We start from the raw sequence: 17639 nt of genomic DNA, 5'->3' as shown, positions 1-17639 counted from the left end.
GTGTATCTTTGGGTTTTGCAAGTGGAGCTGTGCCACCCATTTCATGTGTTAAGCCCATATGAACTCCATTTTAAAACATATATTAAAAAATGCATTATATAAACTGCAAAAACATTGCTTTCAATTAATACAGGCCAAAAGGGAAACTGGTATGGGATGAAATTTTAAACTTTGAGTACAAATTAATTCATTGTAGCAAAACAGCTCACTTCACTTTTTAAACTTACCACATTACATGAACACTTAAATGGGTCATATGACCAAGTTTATGTATGTATACTTTTCACATTATGTGCCTTTCACATTTAGTAATATAAGTAGAACACTGATTATTTGTTCTGTTTAACAAAATCGAAGCACTTTCTCCAACAAATTTACTGTGTACAGAATGAGAAATACTGACAATGAAGAATTGATTTGGCTATTTATTTTTGTTTCTACAGTGATCAATATGATCTGAAGATTCCTTCACTCACTTTTCTTTTTAATTAGCTAGTCAAAAACTCAAAACACCAGAACCTAATTCTGAGCCAAAGTAGCAGGTATAATCTCCTTCCTTTTAAAATGGCAATGGGCGATGAAGTATCATAGTCACAAATCAAATATAAAGATTTGCAGATCTGTCATGAATAGGGACAAATTTAAACTAGTCATTTTGTCCACAGTGAAAAAGATTAATCTATTCAAAGAAGCTAGGGTCAAGCATTGAAAAGGAATACAATACAAACAAAATTAGTTTAAAACCCATTTACATTTTGTGTTGTGTAAAGTTAAAGTCCCTCTAATTTATACAATTCTTACATAAATAAATCTAAATCAGGTATATAATGTATGTTTAATAAAAATGTCATCATATCAATGAGAATATGGAGCTCAGAATGACAACTATTTTAAAGTTTTCCACCAGAGCTAAACACGATGGCTCAGTTGACTAAATATTTCCTTTTAGAGTTTGACATACAAAATGGTCACTGCAGAAAAGTGCTGTTTCCCTGTGTGTTATGAGTCCCTCTGAGTGGGAAACAAATGGATTTGCAGATTTCCTTGATTTTCAGGAAAATCCTTCCATGGGAAACAACCCTTTCAAATCATCTTTAACATACTTTCATCGGCTTTGTATAGAGATCAACAGATACTTTGTACATTTTAACCCCACCATTAATAATCAATCAAATTACAGGGAAAGAAACCTTCCACTCCCAAAAGGCATGGCTGATGAGATATTATAAAATGCATTGCATTTTAAAGGACATCAAAAAATTTGAGTTCAGATAAGAAAGTGTGTGGATTGGGGGTGAGAGGAGAGAAATAGGAGGTCAAAAACGTTGTCAATTTCTTGGTATTTCAAGTCCTCAGAAACTGATGCCAGTTTAGTAAAAGATTATTCCAACCACAGTGGGCAAGAAAAAAAGCCACCTTAACAGTGGCTTGTTTAGTAAGAGTTTCTCTAAGATTCATTAAGAAAGAATATAAACATACAAAAAATCAAGAATTGGTTCCTACAGTGGCTGCATATAATATAGGTTAGATAAATGACTTTATGAGCAGAATCACAAGTTGAAAAGTCTCAAGCCTACAAATTAGGTCTAATCAAGGCATTGTGATCCTTTACAAAACACTTTTTCAGGAGACACACACGGCTATGAAGATATCTAATTTAATACTGAAGTACCTCATTTGGAATCAACTCCACAACATGTATACCTCACAAAAAATTATACAATTAAAACACTTAAGTTCTCAACTTAAATTATTGCTTGTTTACATATAAAGTGGATTTTATGTACCTTACGAAACTTCCTCATAGTCCACACTGCTTTAAAAGAATTAAAAATGCATGATGGTTAAATCTGTAGTGATATCTGCCATAAATTTTAAACAAATAATTATTTTCCCAGCTAAGGGGATGGGGAATGGAAATTAGCATATTTTAAAGCAGGTGCCTTTAGTTCTTTTTGATATTATGCCTCAGTTCTGCCACTACCATCACCAATAAATGCATTCTCATTGGAATTCATTGTTCAACAACTGGTTACGTACAACCTAAACTGCAGGTAACAAACCTGGGAAATGAAGGGCTTACCTGTTCTTTTATCCTATTAGAAAAAGAGGAGGAGGAGGAAAAGAGGACCAGGAGAGGCAGGCAGGCAGGAATTTAATTCCATAAAAAGGTAATGCATTTATATTTTTGGATTCATGATTTGCACTACAATTTTTTTTTTAAACCACCACCAAAAAAGCCCCTAATGATCAGCCCTCTCAAAAGATGTTTTTAGCCTGTTTTACAACTTTAAACCCATTCAGAATTGCTCTGTATAGTTTTCTACAAAGGTCCATCTTTTCTATCTTTCCTAAATCAAACCAATTGATTAACTGTTTATTTCCCATACATTGCCCACACCCCTCACTAGCATCCAACCCACTCCCCACCCCAAAATGCAGGCCTTAGTTCAAAACACTGATTTTCAGATGGAATTGAATCCTTTGCACCAGACTGAGTAACTATGGAAAACAAAAAGCAAGAAACCAAGGTCCAGAACTAAACAGGAACAGAACAAGAGCATGGTTGTTTTTCCTTAAATACATACATTTAAATACATTCAATCTGACATGGTTTATGAAAATTGCCTGTCAACATTTACTTCGCAGGAGAGATCTAAGTTGCACTAAGGTGAATGCAGTGAACAGACTGAGCAACTGTCTGTACGCTAGCTTCAGACTGTCAGAGAAGAGGCTGCTCTTCCAGCAACAACTGTTTTGACTCCACTCTGGAAGGCAGAGCTGAATCCTGGCTGCAGCGTTTAGCTGAGCTTGCTCCAGTGGAACTGGCTGGCAGGTCAGTTGGGTCAAAACAGATCGATGCAGGGCTTCAGACTGGTACGTGTTTTGGGCTGGTGAGCCCAGGCAGCTGAAGAAAGGAGCAACCAGCAACCGTCAAGGTCAGCAGTATTTCTGAAAAAAATCGGAAGAGGAAACAGCCATCAATGAATTCTCTCCAAGTGAGAACACGAGCAAGAATACTAGGCATTGTACACGTCGAATGCATTTAAAAATACCAACCACCTGTACAGAACTCAGTCAAAATATACGACGTACAAGCAGTTCAAACGTCACTGAAGGAACCCATTTTTCAAACCTGTTGAATGGGTGTTTATGTTTTTAATGACCTGCCTTGTGGGCTTTACGGCCCCACTTTAGCCCCTAGGCAGGCATGGTACGTTAAACACTACTGGAACCAATGGGAGTTTTCACAGGCTTAAAGTTCTGCAAAGGCTTAAGAGTTCTGCTGGACTGTGGTTAAATTTCTGTTTATGCGTGCACGGACACACAGAGAGAAAATTAGGTGGCCAGCTTTGAAAATCGGTCCCTACAGATTTGATTTCAGTTGACAAAGCAAGGCATTGTGTGTGTGTGTGTGTGGGTTGATACTGTATGGACTTTCATCTTTCAGGCATGTGCAGGCAGAGCTGCCAGTGAAGTCAATGGGAGTTTGCCTGCACAAGAACTACAAGTACTTAGATCATTCGGATCTGTCCAAACAATGCAGGCCTCATAATCATTAGGATCACCCAATATTTGGAGACTGTGGATAACAAGGTTGTTTAATGAGAGAGTTTATCTCAACCCTGAAATCTGGGGCTGTAACCAAACCCTTTATTCACAATTTTCTTGACGTTTCACTTTTTTAAAGTGTTATAAAATTAATAGAAAAGGAGTGAGAGAAGGGAAAGGTTTCAACTAGCAAGGCACAGAGTTCAGGTCTTCTTCGGATTCAGTAGCCTGTCATAGTAAGCTCAAACTGGGACTGATTGTGCCCATCAGTGACCTGCTACCTTTTTTTGCGTGTGCGGGAGGTGGCAAGGGGGGGGGCGGAGGGTGGAATGGGGCATCCCAGCTCTCCCTTATGTTTTGAAGAAAACACTGAAAACATTAAATACATACAAAGCGGTGCTGTGATGTTTGCCCAAACTTGCAGAGAGCCTGAAACAACAGCACTATTTACCTCCATTGGGTATTAACACAAATAGCCAGCTACAATAATTTAAACGTCACTATTGTTAAATATTTCACTGCTGCTCACAGCATATAGGAATGGAGAGGGCTGATCATAGAATGAAGATCTGCAAAATCTAGTGAGAGTATCATTTCATTTTGATACCTTGGGTTGGTGGCACCTGGAAAAGTACCCTCTCTCTTTTTCTTCACAATCTGACCCACTGAGATGATAGGCAAGAATGGAAAAGGGGAGCTCTGGGGGGATGTATGAACCATCAAGGGGAAGTTAATCTGCAGAGCCCAGTGGCTGATGAGCCCTGGGCCCCCTGAAACTGAAGTCTGGTCTGTTTGGTTATGGTTTTGGGGCTACACAGCTTTCTCTTTGGCTCAAGTAGTTGCTGCTACTCCCTCTTGGGGAGGCTGTCTATGGACACAGGCAGGCGTCATTGCATCATTTACGCTTGAGTCACTTTTTCAAACTCTTCTTTGCAACCATGAGGGCTGGAAATAGCATTTTCAAATGAAAGCTTAGATTCTGAAAAGATCACATGCCTCAGAGAGCCAGTGTAAGGATCCATGGGGCTAGAAGAAGCACAAGCCCAAAGGGTCCAGAGTGACAGCATGCTGCAATCCTCTGATTGGTTAAGCACACTATTTAACCCTGGACGGTGGCTCAGGAAGTTGTCTGAGAAGACTTCCAGACTGTACATTGCTTTCTGGTCTTTAGCCTCCAACTCCAGCCTGACTCTTGCCTCCTGCCTGGTAACTATCTCTGATCTCTGACCCAAACCTAACTTTGACCCTGACTCTTACTTATCAGTCCCAGCTCTAGTGATACCCTGATCCCTGCTTGCTGACTACTGCCTCGTGGGTGGTCCTCAACTTGTGGACATCAGCCCAGCTGGGACTGTTGGATCAGACCACCACCAAAGTCTGGGTACTTTAAAGCCAGGGCCCTAGGTTTGTGTCTGTTCATCAATCCAGCCCTGCCTGTGGGTACAGCTGAACTTCTCTGAGGGGGAGTCAAGCCTGAGGAGCCCAGTGGAATCCAACAGAGCACAGGTGATCACACTGTGAACATACGTATAATCTATTGAGTGAAAACATCACACACACTCCCCCCACTTGAGCCCTGGGTATTAGGAGTTAACTACGCTTTGGCGGTTATTCTTAGTACAGTGACAGCGTACACGGCAACAGTGTTAGCACATTATGGATGCAAAATACCAAACAAAAGTAAAAATTCATAAGGAATCACTACACTTTTGGTGTAGCCACTTTGCTAAGTGAGGATTTAAAAAACATTGCAAAAAGTACCCAGCCCACATTGGGACAAATTTATTCTAGTAACGCCAAAGGACTTTTGCAGAGAATGAATTTGTTTCATTATGACATAATAAAGATTAAGCCATGTGAGTAGGAAAAATATATATACAAAAAGGAGAAAAATTATGGATATATATAGCTGTCCAACATCTTGAGAGATGAAAAGAGATGTGACGAAGTTGGTCCGTCAGTGGTGCTTAGCAATAGTATAGGAAGAAAGCCCTATGCAGGAGCGGCAAACCTTCCCACAGTGGCTACAGGTCCACTTGCCAATATGATGCTATAGCGAGGAGGTGTGGCTTCCCTCAAACGAGGAGGGAACACCGCAAGCCACCTGGTGGGTGGAGCTCCACACACATGAGGGACGGAACAGGAAGGGAAAGTATAAAAAGCCAGCCCAGCAGCTCAGTTGGGGGGGAGCTGCTGAAGGAGACAGACACTTCTTCCCCGCTGCTGGAGTGGGACGCCAAGGAGAACCGTTGCTGCCCCAGAGACCAGCCTGAGCTTCCAAGAGCCCTGCCACTCCTAACACTGAGGAGCTGCCGCCGCTACCTTTGGCAGTGTATCTCAGGGAGACTCAGGACGACCACTGGATGCAGGTACACCCGAGGGGGAGAGTAGGAAACAGCCCAGGGAAACCAGGCACCAGTCTGGTTGACACCTGGCCTCAGTGTGTTGCAGGAAGATCCCCGCTGACTCAGTGGTGGACCACTCTGCCACTGTTAGTGCCCTGGGCTGGGACATGGTGGAGTTGGGCGGGCCTGCGTCCCCCCTGCTACCCCACCCTGAGGTGGCAGTACTCCCCCTCCTTAGGCCAGGAAGCCTACACTCCTCAGACATCCATACCTTAGCTCCACAGACTGCGTGGCGCTCACCCCTACCTGAGCTCCATAGACTGGGCTGGTGCTGCAGCTCTGTCTGACTCAGTCAATATGTGGGCAGGAAAAACTAAGGCATAAGGAGCTGTGGATCTCGGTTATAATCTCTGCCTTTTTGTCTGAGCATACAGGGATGCCCATGACCACCTTTAAGGCTGTTTTTAACAGCTATGAACTTTGTGTGATGTGGTGCATGGGTTACAAGACTGGAGACTCTGTGCAGGCAACTCTATGGCAAGAGTAAGCATTTTTTCTCCTTCCTCTGTAGCATGGGGCACGGGTCACTTGCTGGAGGATTCTCTGCTCTTTGAAGTCTTTAAACCACGATTTGAGGACTTCAATAGCTCAGACATAGATGAGAGGTTTTTCGCAGGAGTGGGTGGGTGAAATTCTGTGGCCTGCGTTGTGCAGGAGGTCAGACTAGATGATCATAATGGTCCCTTCTGGCCTAAATATCTATGAATCTATGAATCTAAAGGAATGAATAATATTTAATGCATGTTATTTCAGTGAGATAGATCTGCATAAAGTCTAACAAGTCAATTCTTCTAAGAGTGAAGGTATAGGAAATGTGGCGGCTTTGATGAAAGATAAAAGGAACACTAGAGGTAAGATTCGGTAATTAACACAGCAGCCACTAGATGGTGCTTTGGGATCATACTACAGAAGAACAATCCCTGCTTAATATATGGTATTCTGACTGCATATTGAAAGTTTGAGGGTATTTAATCATTTCTGATTTAAAGTCTCCTCCTGGGCAAGGACATTTCTACTGATACTGACCATTTTTTCATATTTGTGTGGGTTTCCACTGATTTGATATTTGGATCACACAGAGAAAATACACTTTGTCTCCAATCACACCAGGTCCCGGAATATCATGTTTGTTGTAACAAGCTTTCTTTGAAGCCGAGGAAGGTTATTTTCTAAGAAGAACCTTCCAGTGAGGGGACACTTACAAAATCCACCTCATTTACTTGGCTACAGTCCAAGAGGACTACAGTAGCTTCTCTTCAATATTACTACTGCCTGGAATACAAATCAGTTTTGTCCCAAGTATGTGCTAAGTACTTCATCAGCTGGAAATTTGTGCTTAGTCAGCTCAATACCATCACTCTCCTTGAAGCAAGTACTGTCTATAAGGTAACAACTTAAATAATACTTGAAACTGTTGCCCTAAGTACAACACAATGAAAAGAGGAGTAACACTAAAACAACATTACACTTGAAATGGGCTAAATAAGCAGCAGTAGACATACAAACCAGCGGTGTGGCCTACCTCTTTCATCTTCTGCAAACACTTGTATCATTGCTCCGTAAAAAGCAAATCAACTATGAATGAAAGTTTGATTAACTTAATTGTCTATTTGTTACCTCAATATATGTTAATGGAAAACTACAGAATACAGATGTAACACACCATTTGGGATTTAAACTAAGATCCTTACTATAGATGTCACCACCAGATACATTAAAAATAAATTTATTGTAAAAGCCTTTTAAAAAAAATATACTGTCCAGAGCAAGAACGATTAAGTCACTGGTCATCAAAAAAGAAAAACTACTAGTACCCGAGCTATCTTCTGCTCCTTTAAACAATAAGACATCTGCACACATATTAGTCCTTCAGATATTCATGGTTTAGTTGACTCTGTGTGTGTGTGTGCGTGTGTTATTTCTTACCCGAGATGCATCTCCCTCCTGCTTGATCATATCCATTCCAGGTAGCTGGTTTGGAAAAAGATTGCCTCCCCTCATAGCAGGATCATTAACCTAGTTATAATGAGATATTGAAGCAGATTAATTCAAAACTATGTCAGGGAATTTGAAGGGAATGTAAAAAGAGAACATTAGAAACTAATAAGCCATGTTCCAAATGTACACCATCTCCTGCCTCTGAAGAGAAGCTAGGGTCAGTAAAAATGACACTTTTCTTACTCTGAGAGAGAGAGTGTATCTGAGTCATCTTATCTTACTTGACTGACAAAAAAAAAAAATTCTTTCCTGGTATTGTCATCTTGTATGTGTTTTCTTAACCTGCTCTATTTATTAAGTTGGTGTCATTCTAAGAGGAGCTGCCTGCTGGGAAGGGCTTGAAGCTATAAGCTACCTGGTATCTTCCAAATCTCACTGACAGAAGCGGTTGTTGCTGTTGCACTTACACACCACAACACAGCTTTTGGAAGGAAGCATAGTGGGTGCTGCATCCCATTAACAGTGATTAGGGAAAATAAGTTTTCTGTCTTTCCTCCTCCAGAGCCTCCTGGCTGCTGGGAGGATGAGGTTCTTTCACTACACTACCCTTCACCATAGTCTTGGTTGCAGCAAGGGGAGAAGAGAGCTCGGCATCCACTAATCCCTTAGCCCCCCCCTTCAGCGCGGTCTCTGTTGCTATTCATTGGTTTGCCAAGTAGAAACAATGTGATGAACAGCAACATGGACAGTGGAGCATTTGCTGTAAAGAACCAGGAAGACAATCCTGCATGGTTTACAGGCAGTTCACATTCAGAAAGTTGTCTTTTCCACTAGAAGGGTTAGAAGCTTAATTATTCTTAGCATGAAAGTTTAAAATCTGCAGAAATTGATGGTTGAAGCCCCTACACTTGTCAGGGAAGGTTTTCCCATCTCAACGACAAGCAGGGGAATGGATTTTTCAACCCTTTATTGAGAAATTAAAATTCAGAAAATACTGAACTGTGCTCTGCAAAGAAAGGGCCTGGAGAGGGTTGCAACTCATTCTTCTGTGTTTGGGTTAAACAACTGCATTTGTACATGAAGAGTATTTCCTTTCATTGACAACTGTGCAGTAGAAGATTTGTTACAACATGCAAAGGCTGAATGTGTGAATTCTTTTCTATTTTGTTCCGAAGTGCAGGGAAGGAACTGGAAACCAATTTAAACCGCAAAAAATCAAATCACATCCAAATGAATCCAAAACAAATATTTGTAACAAAGAAAGCAATATGATTTATGTATGGGTAAGATTTATATGGTCACTGCAGAGGCAGTACAACTATGGAAAAGCAAGCTGGCTCTAGTCTGCCTTGCACAATATCAACACATTCATCAGTCATGTTCCAACTGCAGAATTATTATTATTGCCACTGGTGATGCCAGCAACTCTAGTTTGCAGCGTTGGCAGTTAGAAAAATAATTTTTAGCTTTGTAAATGAAGCACATTTTATTTGGAAATTACTGAAAGAAAACAAACCAAAATATAATTTTTACACAGTAACTTTTCTGACGGCAATTGCCATTTAATCAGAGAAACAAGGTGACATAGAAATTAATAATTTTTACATTTAGCTGAAGGTTCTTCCAGAGCATTAGACAGTATTTTACAGATGATGCCATAAAAAGACAGGTCTAACTGTGTTACCAAATAAAAGCAAAAAGTGGACAAATCTGCAATCCTTTTGCTCTGAAGCAAGTTACCATGCCTTCCTGGCAACTGAGCTGAACCAGGGGGAACATTCGCAATATGATGTCTCTAATCATTTCCTGACTCCTTTGTTTGATTCTATATGCAGGATATCCCAGATACCTTGAAACAATATTTTGAAAACAAATTCGTAGCAAACAGCAGGCCAGTTTTGACTTTGGCAGTAATGCAGCTGTGTGGACTAAGAAAGTTAACACTGAGCAGAGCAAAACTTGAGTAGACAGCTAGTTAATGGTTCATTTAACATATTGCAAAGTCTCTCCTGCACTGCTGCAGAAATTTTAAGCTGGTTCTCAAACATCCCAGTAAATAAATCTGTACATAACTCAAAATTCCAAACAGGAATCACTACCCCATGCCTTAAACAACAACAGGATGGTTTGGCAAAAACAGGTAGAGGGAGTAGAGTGGAAAATCAAATCTGTAAAGAAAGCTCTGGCCAAATAAACACTTCCTCCCCTTGCACCCTTCTTCCTACCTCCTTTAGTATTGCACGAAATTGCAAACAAACACTTGCTCTGCCTCAGTGGTGTGGAAGGCAGACTTTAAAAAATGTTGTAATTTGTGAGACTGGGATTTTGAAATAACCTTGAAATTCTTGTTCCTCAGATAATGAGAAGGTTTAAATGTTTATTTTGAGTACTATCAACAACCAGATGGTTGGTGTGTCACTGATGTTAATAAAGAATAGATGGAAACCCTTAGGACTCATCTAATAGTATAAAGCTCTGGCCTGGAGAAGTGACATTCACTTAGATGAAAAAAGAAGAGACGACCTTCCACCTTTCTCTCACTATTGTCCCCTTCAAATCTCTACTCCCATCTTTCATTGCTTTAATTAGTTTTACTTCATTGAACATTATTTGAAACTTGTGTGTTGTCTAAGTGAAATTTTAGTCCCCAACTACCATATTTAATGTGTGAATTTCATCATGGAGATTTGCATGGACAAAACTGAAAGTAAGATGTTATTTTACTGGTTATGTATATCTTAAAGGGGAAAAATGTGTTCCGCATAACAGCCCCAAAGAAAAGTACACATGTGAAGCTTTTCAGGGTGTAAGAACAGACTTTTTGATTACCGAATTAGATACCTGCCTTAGCTACATTACATCATAAACAGTGTGAATTTTGTGCTCATGACAGATGCCAGATTAACAGTCTTTGAGGCTGAAGTCCTATTTATCCATAGAGTAGATACAGCATGGATAATGACAGCTTAATTTTCTCCAAAACTACTACTGTGGCAATGTGCCTCACCCTCACCTGCAGAAAATAGCTTTATGCCCATTCTGTCCATGGCTCCATTGCTGAGATGATTAACAAGGGAACCAATAAGTGTCAACTGTGCTGTGGAAACCCATCTACTGGGAACTGAACTAGATCACCAAATTCATTCCACAGAAGCTATGGAGCAACCAAGCAGATGCTAACTATTGTGGAGCTGGATTTGAATCAGAAATCTAGATGTGAAAGGTACATTAGTCATCCAGTCCTTTGAATGCAGAGCTAAAACTGGTGCTTTTCTTTTTAACATACCATTTTCAAAATAAGCTAGCTGTTACAGTCAATCTCAACTTCCCAGAAAAACTACAAGTCAAGTAAATCCTCTAGCTGTGGTCTCAGGTCCTTAAATTCTCACCTGCTCAGGACCCATGGAGGACAACCCTGATGTAGGCACAGAGGTCGCTGAGGTCATGCTGATCTGCCCTGGCATCTGGTTCATGTTGTTCATGCCACTTGTGTTGGTTGCCATGGATACACTGATGTTCATGTTGTTATTGTACATGCTGGTGTTTGCTTGCTGCCCAAAATGTGGAGGGGACTGTTGTGAAAACATGCTATAACAAGGAATAAAAAAAGCAATGTGTCAGACTCAGAATGCTGACACCACTAAGAAATCACTCTCGCAGAATTTTTCTCAGACTAAAATTTATACATGCAATATACACTAACTTCCAAAGACAGCTGCTTTGCAGGCATCAGCGGGCTATATTTTCAAACTTGAAGGTCTGATGTCTGTGCACAAAAATGCATGCCTTTGTCCACATGCAGAATTAATGTGTCTGGCTGTACCAATCTGTTGTGCATGCATAATAGCAACTTATATGTCTTGCTTGCTCCTTGCTATGTATGTCTAAAGCAGCTTAGGATGAGGAATTTTTGGAGGGGGATGTAAAATACCAGTCCCCCCCACATTATAATCATCATAGCAGAGGGGAATCAAGTATATTTAGCATCTGGACTGGTAAGTTTTCATGATCATTTTGCATGCCTATTGTAGGAGGCCATTTGCACACATGAATACCAGATTTGGATGCATGATTACAGCAAGTAGACTCAAGTGTACATGCAACTGTGCAGAAATTTTTGCTGACAGACTTCAAGCATAAGGTTTTGAAAACTTGGCCTGCAGAGCATAAAGTCTAGGGCAGACGTCTTTCACATTCATGAACAAGACCTTGGAATAACCGAAGAACTAAGAACCGTGGAAGATCCCCTCCCAAGCCTTAAGCAAAATCCAGTGCGTGTATGAGCAGAACTTCTCATCAAAGTGAAAGTCACATTAAAGCTTTTCCCCACTTCTTATATGCATTATACTATTTACACATCAGTCCTTTCTCTGCATAGTACACAGGCACTAAAGCAGTATAACTAAGGCATCTTTATTAGCAGTAGATTATTAATACACAGAATAAAACAAAATTTAAAAATTATATAAGGGGTCTATTCTAGTAGAACGAGTGTAAGATGTCTAGTAAGCAGGGTAAAGACAAAATGTAAATACTTCCTCTTGTGAACACTAATTGACATAAATACAAGGCAGAATTTAATAATGAAATTATGGCATTTGTATTTTTGGAGATTTTACCTGTTTCCACCCATATTCCCTTGTGCCCACCCATTCATCTCTGTAGAGGACTGGTAGGCAGGAGTAGCCTGAGACTGCTGTATCATAGGACTCTGGGTATGAGCCATTCTTGGGGACATCAGTGGACTCTGGGGAGTGGTAGCCCCTGTGAAGCCTGGATCAGGTTGTTGACTTATTCCTAAAGAATGAAACAGGATTTTTAGTCACTGAACATTGGAAACTAGTGCAAACCAAAGTCCCGATTTTGCTGAGGGATCTACATGGACATGCCTTTGGATATCCACTGGAATCCACACGGGTGGACTCTAACACAGGACTTGAGTTAACATCAGGACATGACCAACTAAACACTACATATGTAACCTTTTAAAAAATCATTTCACAGCTGCACTTTGGCTAACGGTATTCCCTACTGAAGGTTATGGTGACAAAATGGAAAATCATCCTTTTGTGGCAATCAGGTCCATTAAAATAAATAAAAGCCATTCTTCTTCAGAGCCTCTATAAAAAGCTTTCCACTGCAAAAATGTTGTGCACTAGCTCCTATCTGCACCACACCTAAAATCACCTTCATTAAGACACCATCTTTTAACATATATACAGTGTTCTTGTAGCCCTGTTGGCCCCAGGATATTAGAGAGAGACAAGGTAGTAGACGAGGTAGTATCTTTCGAAAGCGTGTCTCTCTCGCCAATGGAAGATAGTCCAATAAAAGATATTACCTCACCCACCTTGTCTCCTCTTTTAACATTCAGAATCAAATTTTCAATAAGCTTCTGTACGTTTTCATAACATTTGTGTCTGTGTCCTTTTGTGCATACAAAACAGGTAATGTCATTTTGAACGATTAGTTCATTTTGCACAGGTCAGAGCTTGTTTACGTGCAAAGATTCACTGGTTTAACATAAGGTGTGATTTTACCGATCTAGAAGGCTAAACTGGCACAAAAGTCTGCATGGACACATAGGGTATGTCTGCACTGCAAATAAAAGACCATGGCACAGTCCCGGCTGGGCTAGATCAGTTGACTCAGGTTCATGGGGCTTGGGCTGCGAGGCAATAAAACTCCAGTGTGGACATTTGGGCTTGGGCTGGAGCCTGGAATCTGAGAGCCTGTGAAGAGAGTGGGTCTCAGAGCCCAGGCTCCAGCCCGAGCCTGAATGTCTATATTGCTATTTTTGGCCCTGCAGCCCAAGGCCTGTGAGACCAAGTTAGCTGATCTGAGCTCCAAGATTTGGTGCCGAGGGTTTTTTTATTGCAGTGTAGACATACTCTTATTTTCTTTTAAGCCAAGCTTTTTTTGCTTTACTTTAAGTCAATCAGGAACAGGTTTAAACTAGACCAAAATAAGCCACTCTGAAAATGAGAAATAAGAATATCCACATTGGGGTTTCCACTGGCAAAACAAAATCAATGAAAACTTATGTTTAGACAAGCCAATATATATTACAAAACGTGTCAAAGGTACCCGTGCATTTCAAATCAACATTACCGAACAATTACAAATTAACAGAATGTAACAGAATTGCCTGCTGGCCTTCACAGTGTAAAACTGCTCAGAAGGCTGAATGAAACATGTACTGCAATATTCGACATTGCAAGTAAGTTCACTAAACATCTCTATTCTTATAATATTTACAACAAAAAGAGTTTAAAAATAAACTAAAACATTTTGTGATGTACAGAAAAAATGAATCTCCACCAAATACAAAGACACCCATTAAAACAGTTCGGTCCCAATTTTCTCCCTCACCACAAATCTTTATAATTTTCAATCAAAATGGAAACATGTTATTATCTGAATCTTTGCCTGGACTGTAATAAAAATTCACTTCCGGCGACCTGTAAGTGTGGAAATCCATATTTTAAAAAGGCACACGCCCGGTCCTATCCATAGTAAGTCAAAAGAAGCCTCCCACAGGGTATTTCTTTCCCCAAAAAACGAGCAGAAACTGTCTTGTCAGATTATACTGTATGCACAAATAGATAGTTTAATGCTCAGAGAGGAAGTATGGTCCAGTGAAGAGGACTCTGGACTGGGAGTCAGTAGACGTGGGATCTACTCCCAGCTTTTCCACCGACACTGTGCATGACCATGGGCAAGTCATAACTTTTCTATACCTCAGTTTCCCCATCATAAAATGGGGATAATAATGCTTAGTTACCTTTGTAAAGCAATTTGAAATCAATGGATGAAAGGTATGATATACTATTCAGTAGAAACGGATGTCAAGAATAACACATCGAACAAGAGACAGGAAATAAAAAAATTCAGCATGAGGTAGAACGAATTTTTGTTAGTTACATCAGCCGAACATGCACATAATACCTATAACTGTTACATGGGAAGAGGAAAGGTCAAGCTGATTCTGACCTGTCTGCCCCCAGAACAAACCTGAAGACTGCTTAGTTAAACACAAGGGCATAATGACATTGGCTGCTATATGCATATAAGTTTGGAGATAGGGAGGGGGAAGTCTTTTCTGATACTAAGGTAAATTCAATTAACTAAAAGTCAACAGTAAAGCTATTAATTTGACATTAATATATGCACAAAAATATTAGAAGTTACATACCTAATGTTAACTAATCTCTCAAGATCAACACATAAAACCAAATCAATATAATGATGATACAAAGGGATTATGAACAGTTTTGCTTCTAAATGATTTTTTACACAACTTCACTCTGTCCACCAATACTGACAACGATTAGCATATTTTTATTCATCTCCACTGCTGGCGTATATATTGGATTTATTTGTTTTGATCAGAATCCAAAACCTTTCAAGCCCCTTTGTATAAACATAACAATATTTATATTTGAGTGTATATACACACACTTCTGCCATTCAGCAGAGAAGATCTGTACTCAGAGAGAAGGTGGTACCTGAGCTGAGAAACCGGCAGGTATTGTTCTGTCTTTTGGGACTCATGACAGGCCCAAAGTGTCCTCTCATATTTCCCATCATTCCCTCATTAACTAGATTCATCTGGGAGCCATGCAAGGAGCTATGAAAGAGGAGCTAAGATCCAGGACTGGGGGATGCTGGGGAGAAAGAATTGGTGAAAGGTGTTGGGGATGTACGTCTAGTACCATAGTTTGGAGGAAATGGAAATTGCTGTGCGTTTGCCTGCGGAATCCGTGGGTTGCTCATGGTTGCTGGTATGCCACCAGAGGCCACCATGCTTGGCGACATAGTCAAACTCTGTCCTCGCATCATCAGAGTCCGCTGTTGCACCTGCTGTTGCTGATGTATCTGTCGTTGCCTCAGGTGCTGGCTCAGTATCTCCCTCTGCCTCTGGGCCAGCATCTGTGCATTGATAGGTGCCTGTAGGAAAAAATGATAACTGCGAATTAATACATAATGTTAACTATAAAGGCATCTCTATTGGAATGACTCGTAAAATTCAAGTTCCTTCCCGCACCATGTGCCTAGCTATAAAATCAGACAGAAGGTAAAATTCCTAGCATTACTTCTGACATGCGGTGAAGAATTTCAAAACTGAAACAGAGATTAACACACATAATTTTAGTACTAGAAGTTTAAGATTACAAATCATTGGAACGAATTGTTCCACTCAAATTGCCTTTTCCCTATGAGGTGAGGAACTCAGGTTAAAATGTAGATTTGTCACCATTCCTTCCTCACTCCCAGGAACCAAATTACCACACAGGTTAGTGGTGAAAAAGGACCTTAGGAGTGCAACTTCCACAAGTTGTTTTTGTTTTTTAAATATGGAAATAAATACTCTAACTTAGGGTTGTATTGTTTTGTTTACAGTCTCTGCCTTATCATTTCTTGTATATACTATGTATTATTGATGTATTTAAATTGAAGAGTCTATGATTCAGTATAAACTAAACTTGGGACAAGTGGAAAATGCAGTGAACAAAACAGAAGTACCTACAGTACTAGCCCCCTCACCTGTGTGGGTACTCCAGGTCTCAGAGACAGGTTCATATTGGAGACGCTGCTGATTTGATTTATCAGTGGCTGGCGATTCTAAACCAACAAAACGAAAATGAAGGTAGAAGAAGAATGCTAAACAAGGGAACCCGCATGCAAAAGGAATACGAACACAAATTCTGCAGGTTCTGGTGGACAGTCTCAGTTCAGTATTCATTATTTTAGCTGCCCAATTCCCATTAATGTTAAAAAAAACCCTCATGCTTCAAGGAGACAATATGCCATATGATCTATATGGTATAGCAGTCTGAGAAATTCCAAATGCAATGCCTTTATAACTCCTATCTCTTATGTGCCTATAATTAAACTATTAGCATTTTCTCTAAGCTAGAATTTATCATGATGTTTACGCTGGAAATGTTCTTAATGTAATGTGCATGACATTTTTATGTTCTGTGTAAGACATGAGAGTCTACTGTCCTGTTGTACTAGGCACTGCTGGGGCCTCATCGGGAGAATTGTGTCTAGTTCTGGGTGCCACACTTTAAGAAAATTGTAGACAAATTTAAGGGAGTGCCAGAGGAGAGGAACAAAAAATGAAAAAAAAGTTTAGAAAACCTGACTTCTGAGGAAAGGTGAAAAAAAAAAACGGGCATGTTTATAAAGAGAAAAGAAGACTGAGGGGGACCTGATATGAGTCTTCAAATAAGTTACGGGCTATTATAAAAAGGACTGTGATCAGCTGTTCTCCATGTCCTCTGAAGGTAGGAAATCTTTCTAACTATAAAGTTAGTTAAGCACTGGAACAGGCTTGCAAGGGAGGTTGAGGACCAGTTAGACACACACATTTCAGGGATAGTCTAGGTTTACTTGGTCTTGCCTGAGTGCAGGGGGCTAGACTAGATGACCTCTCGATGTCCCTTCCAGCGCTACAATTCTATGATTTTTAAATTTATATCAGCACACAATATATGGCACAAGGAATGGTGAATTAAAATGGTCACAAACTTGAAACAATGACAAAAGAAAGCATTTAGGAATCTGGCAGCAATTCAAAAAACAAGTATATGATTAGGGGTCTGAATACAACTGAACAGAAAAAAAGTCCATACATCAAAAGACATCATTATAGCATTGCATAAAGGGCTAGTGAGACCAGGATTTGAGTACTGGGCACATTTTCTGCATTATAGAAAAGATAATGACAAGCTGGTA

General features: G+C 40.1%; 1 protein-coding gene across 15 annotated transcripts in view; it reads right to left on the bottom strand.

Annotated features, from left to right (window-relative positions):
- Positions 1-571: 571 nt before the first annotated feature.
- Positions 572-17639, bottom strand: part of NCOA2 (nuclear receptor coactivator 2) — a 259553-nt gene continuing 242485 nt past the window's right edge. For all 15 annotated transcript variants that reach the window (XM_073330891.2, XM_073330882.1, XM_073330888.1 and 12 more), the window contains 6 exons: positions 16443-16520; positions 15611-15845; positions 12515-12692; positions 11285-11483; positions 7884-7973; positions 572-2952 (listed from right to left, as the gene is read on the bottom strand). In XM_073330891.2, coding sequence (XP_073186992.1) covers positions 2941-2952; positions 7884-7973; positions 11285-11483; positions 12515-12692; positions 15611-15845; positions 16443-16520 — 792 coding nt within the window. In that variant the 3' untranslated portion in view covers positions 572-2940. The remainder of the gene's footprint in view (positions 2953-7883; positions 7974-11284; positions 11484-12514; positions 12693-15610; positions 15846-16442; positions 16521-17639) is intronic.

Source organism: Lepidochelys kempii, chromosome 2 (genome assembly GCF_965140285.1).
Source record: "Lepidochelys kempii isolate rLepKem1 chromosome 2, rLepKem1.hap1, whole genome shotgun sequence".
Taxonomy (NCBI): domain Eukaryota; kingdom Metazoa; phylum Chordata; order Testudines; family Cheloniidae; genus Lepidochelys; species Lepidochelys kempii.
This window is presented reverse-complemented; position numbering and strand designations above follow the sequence as displayed.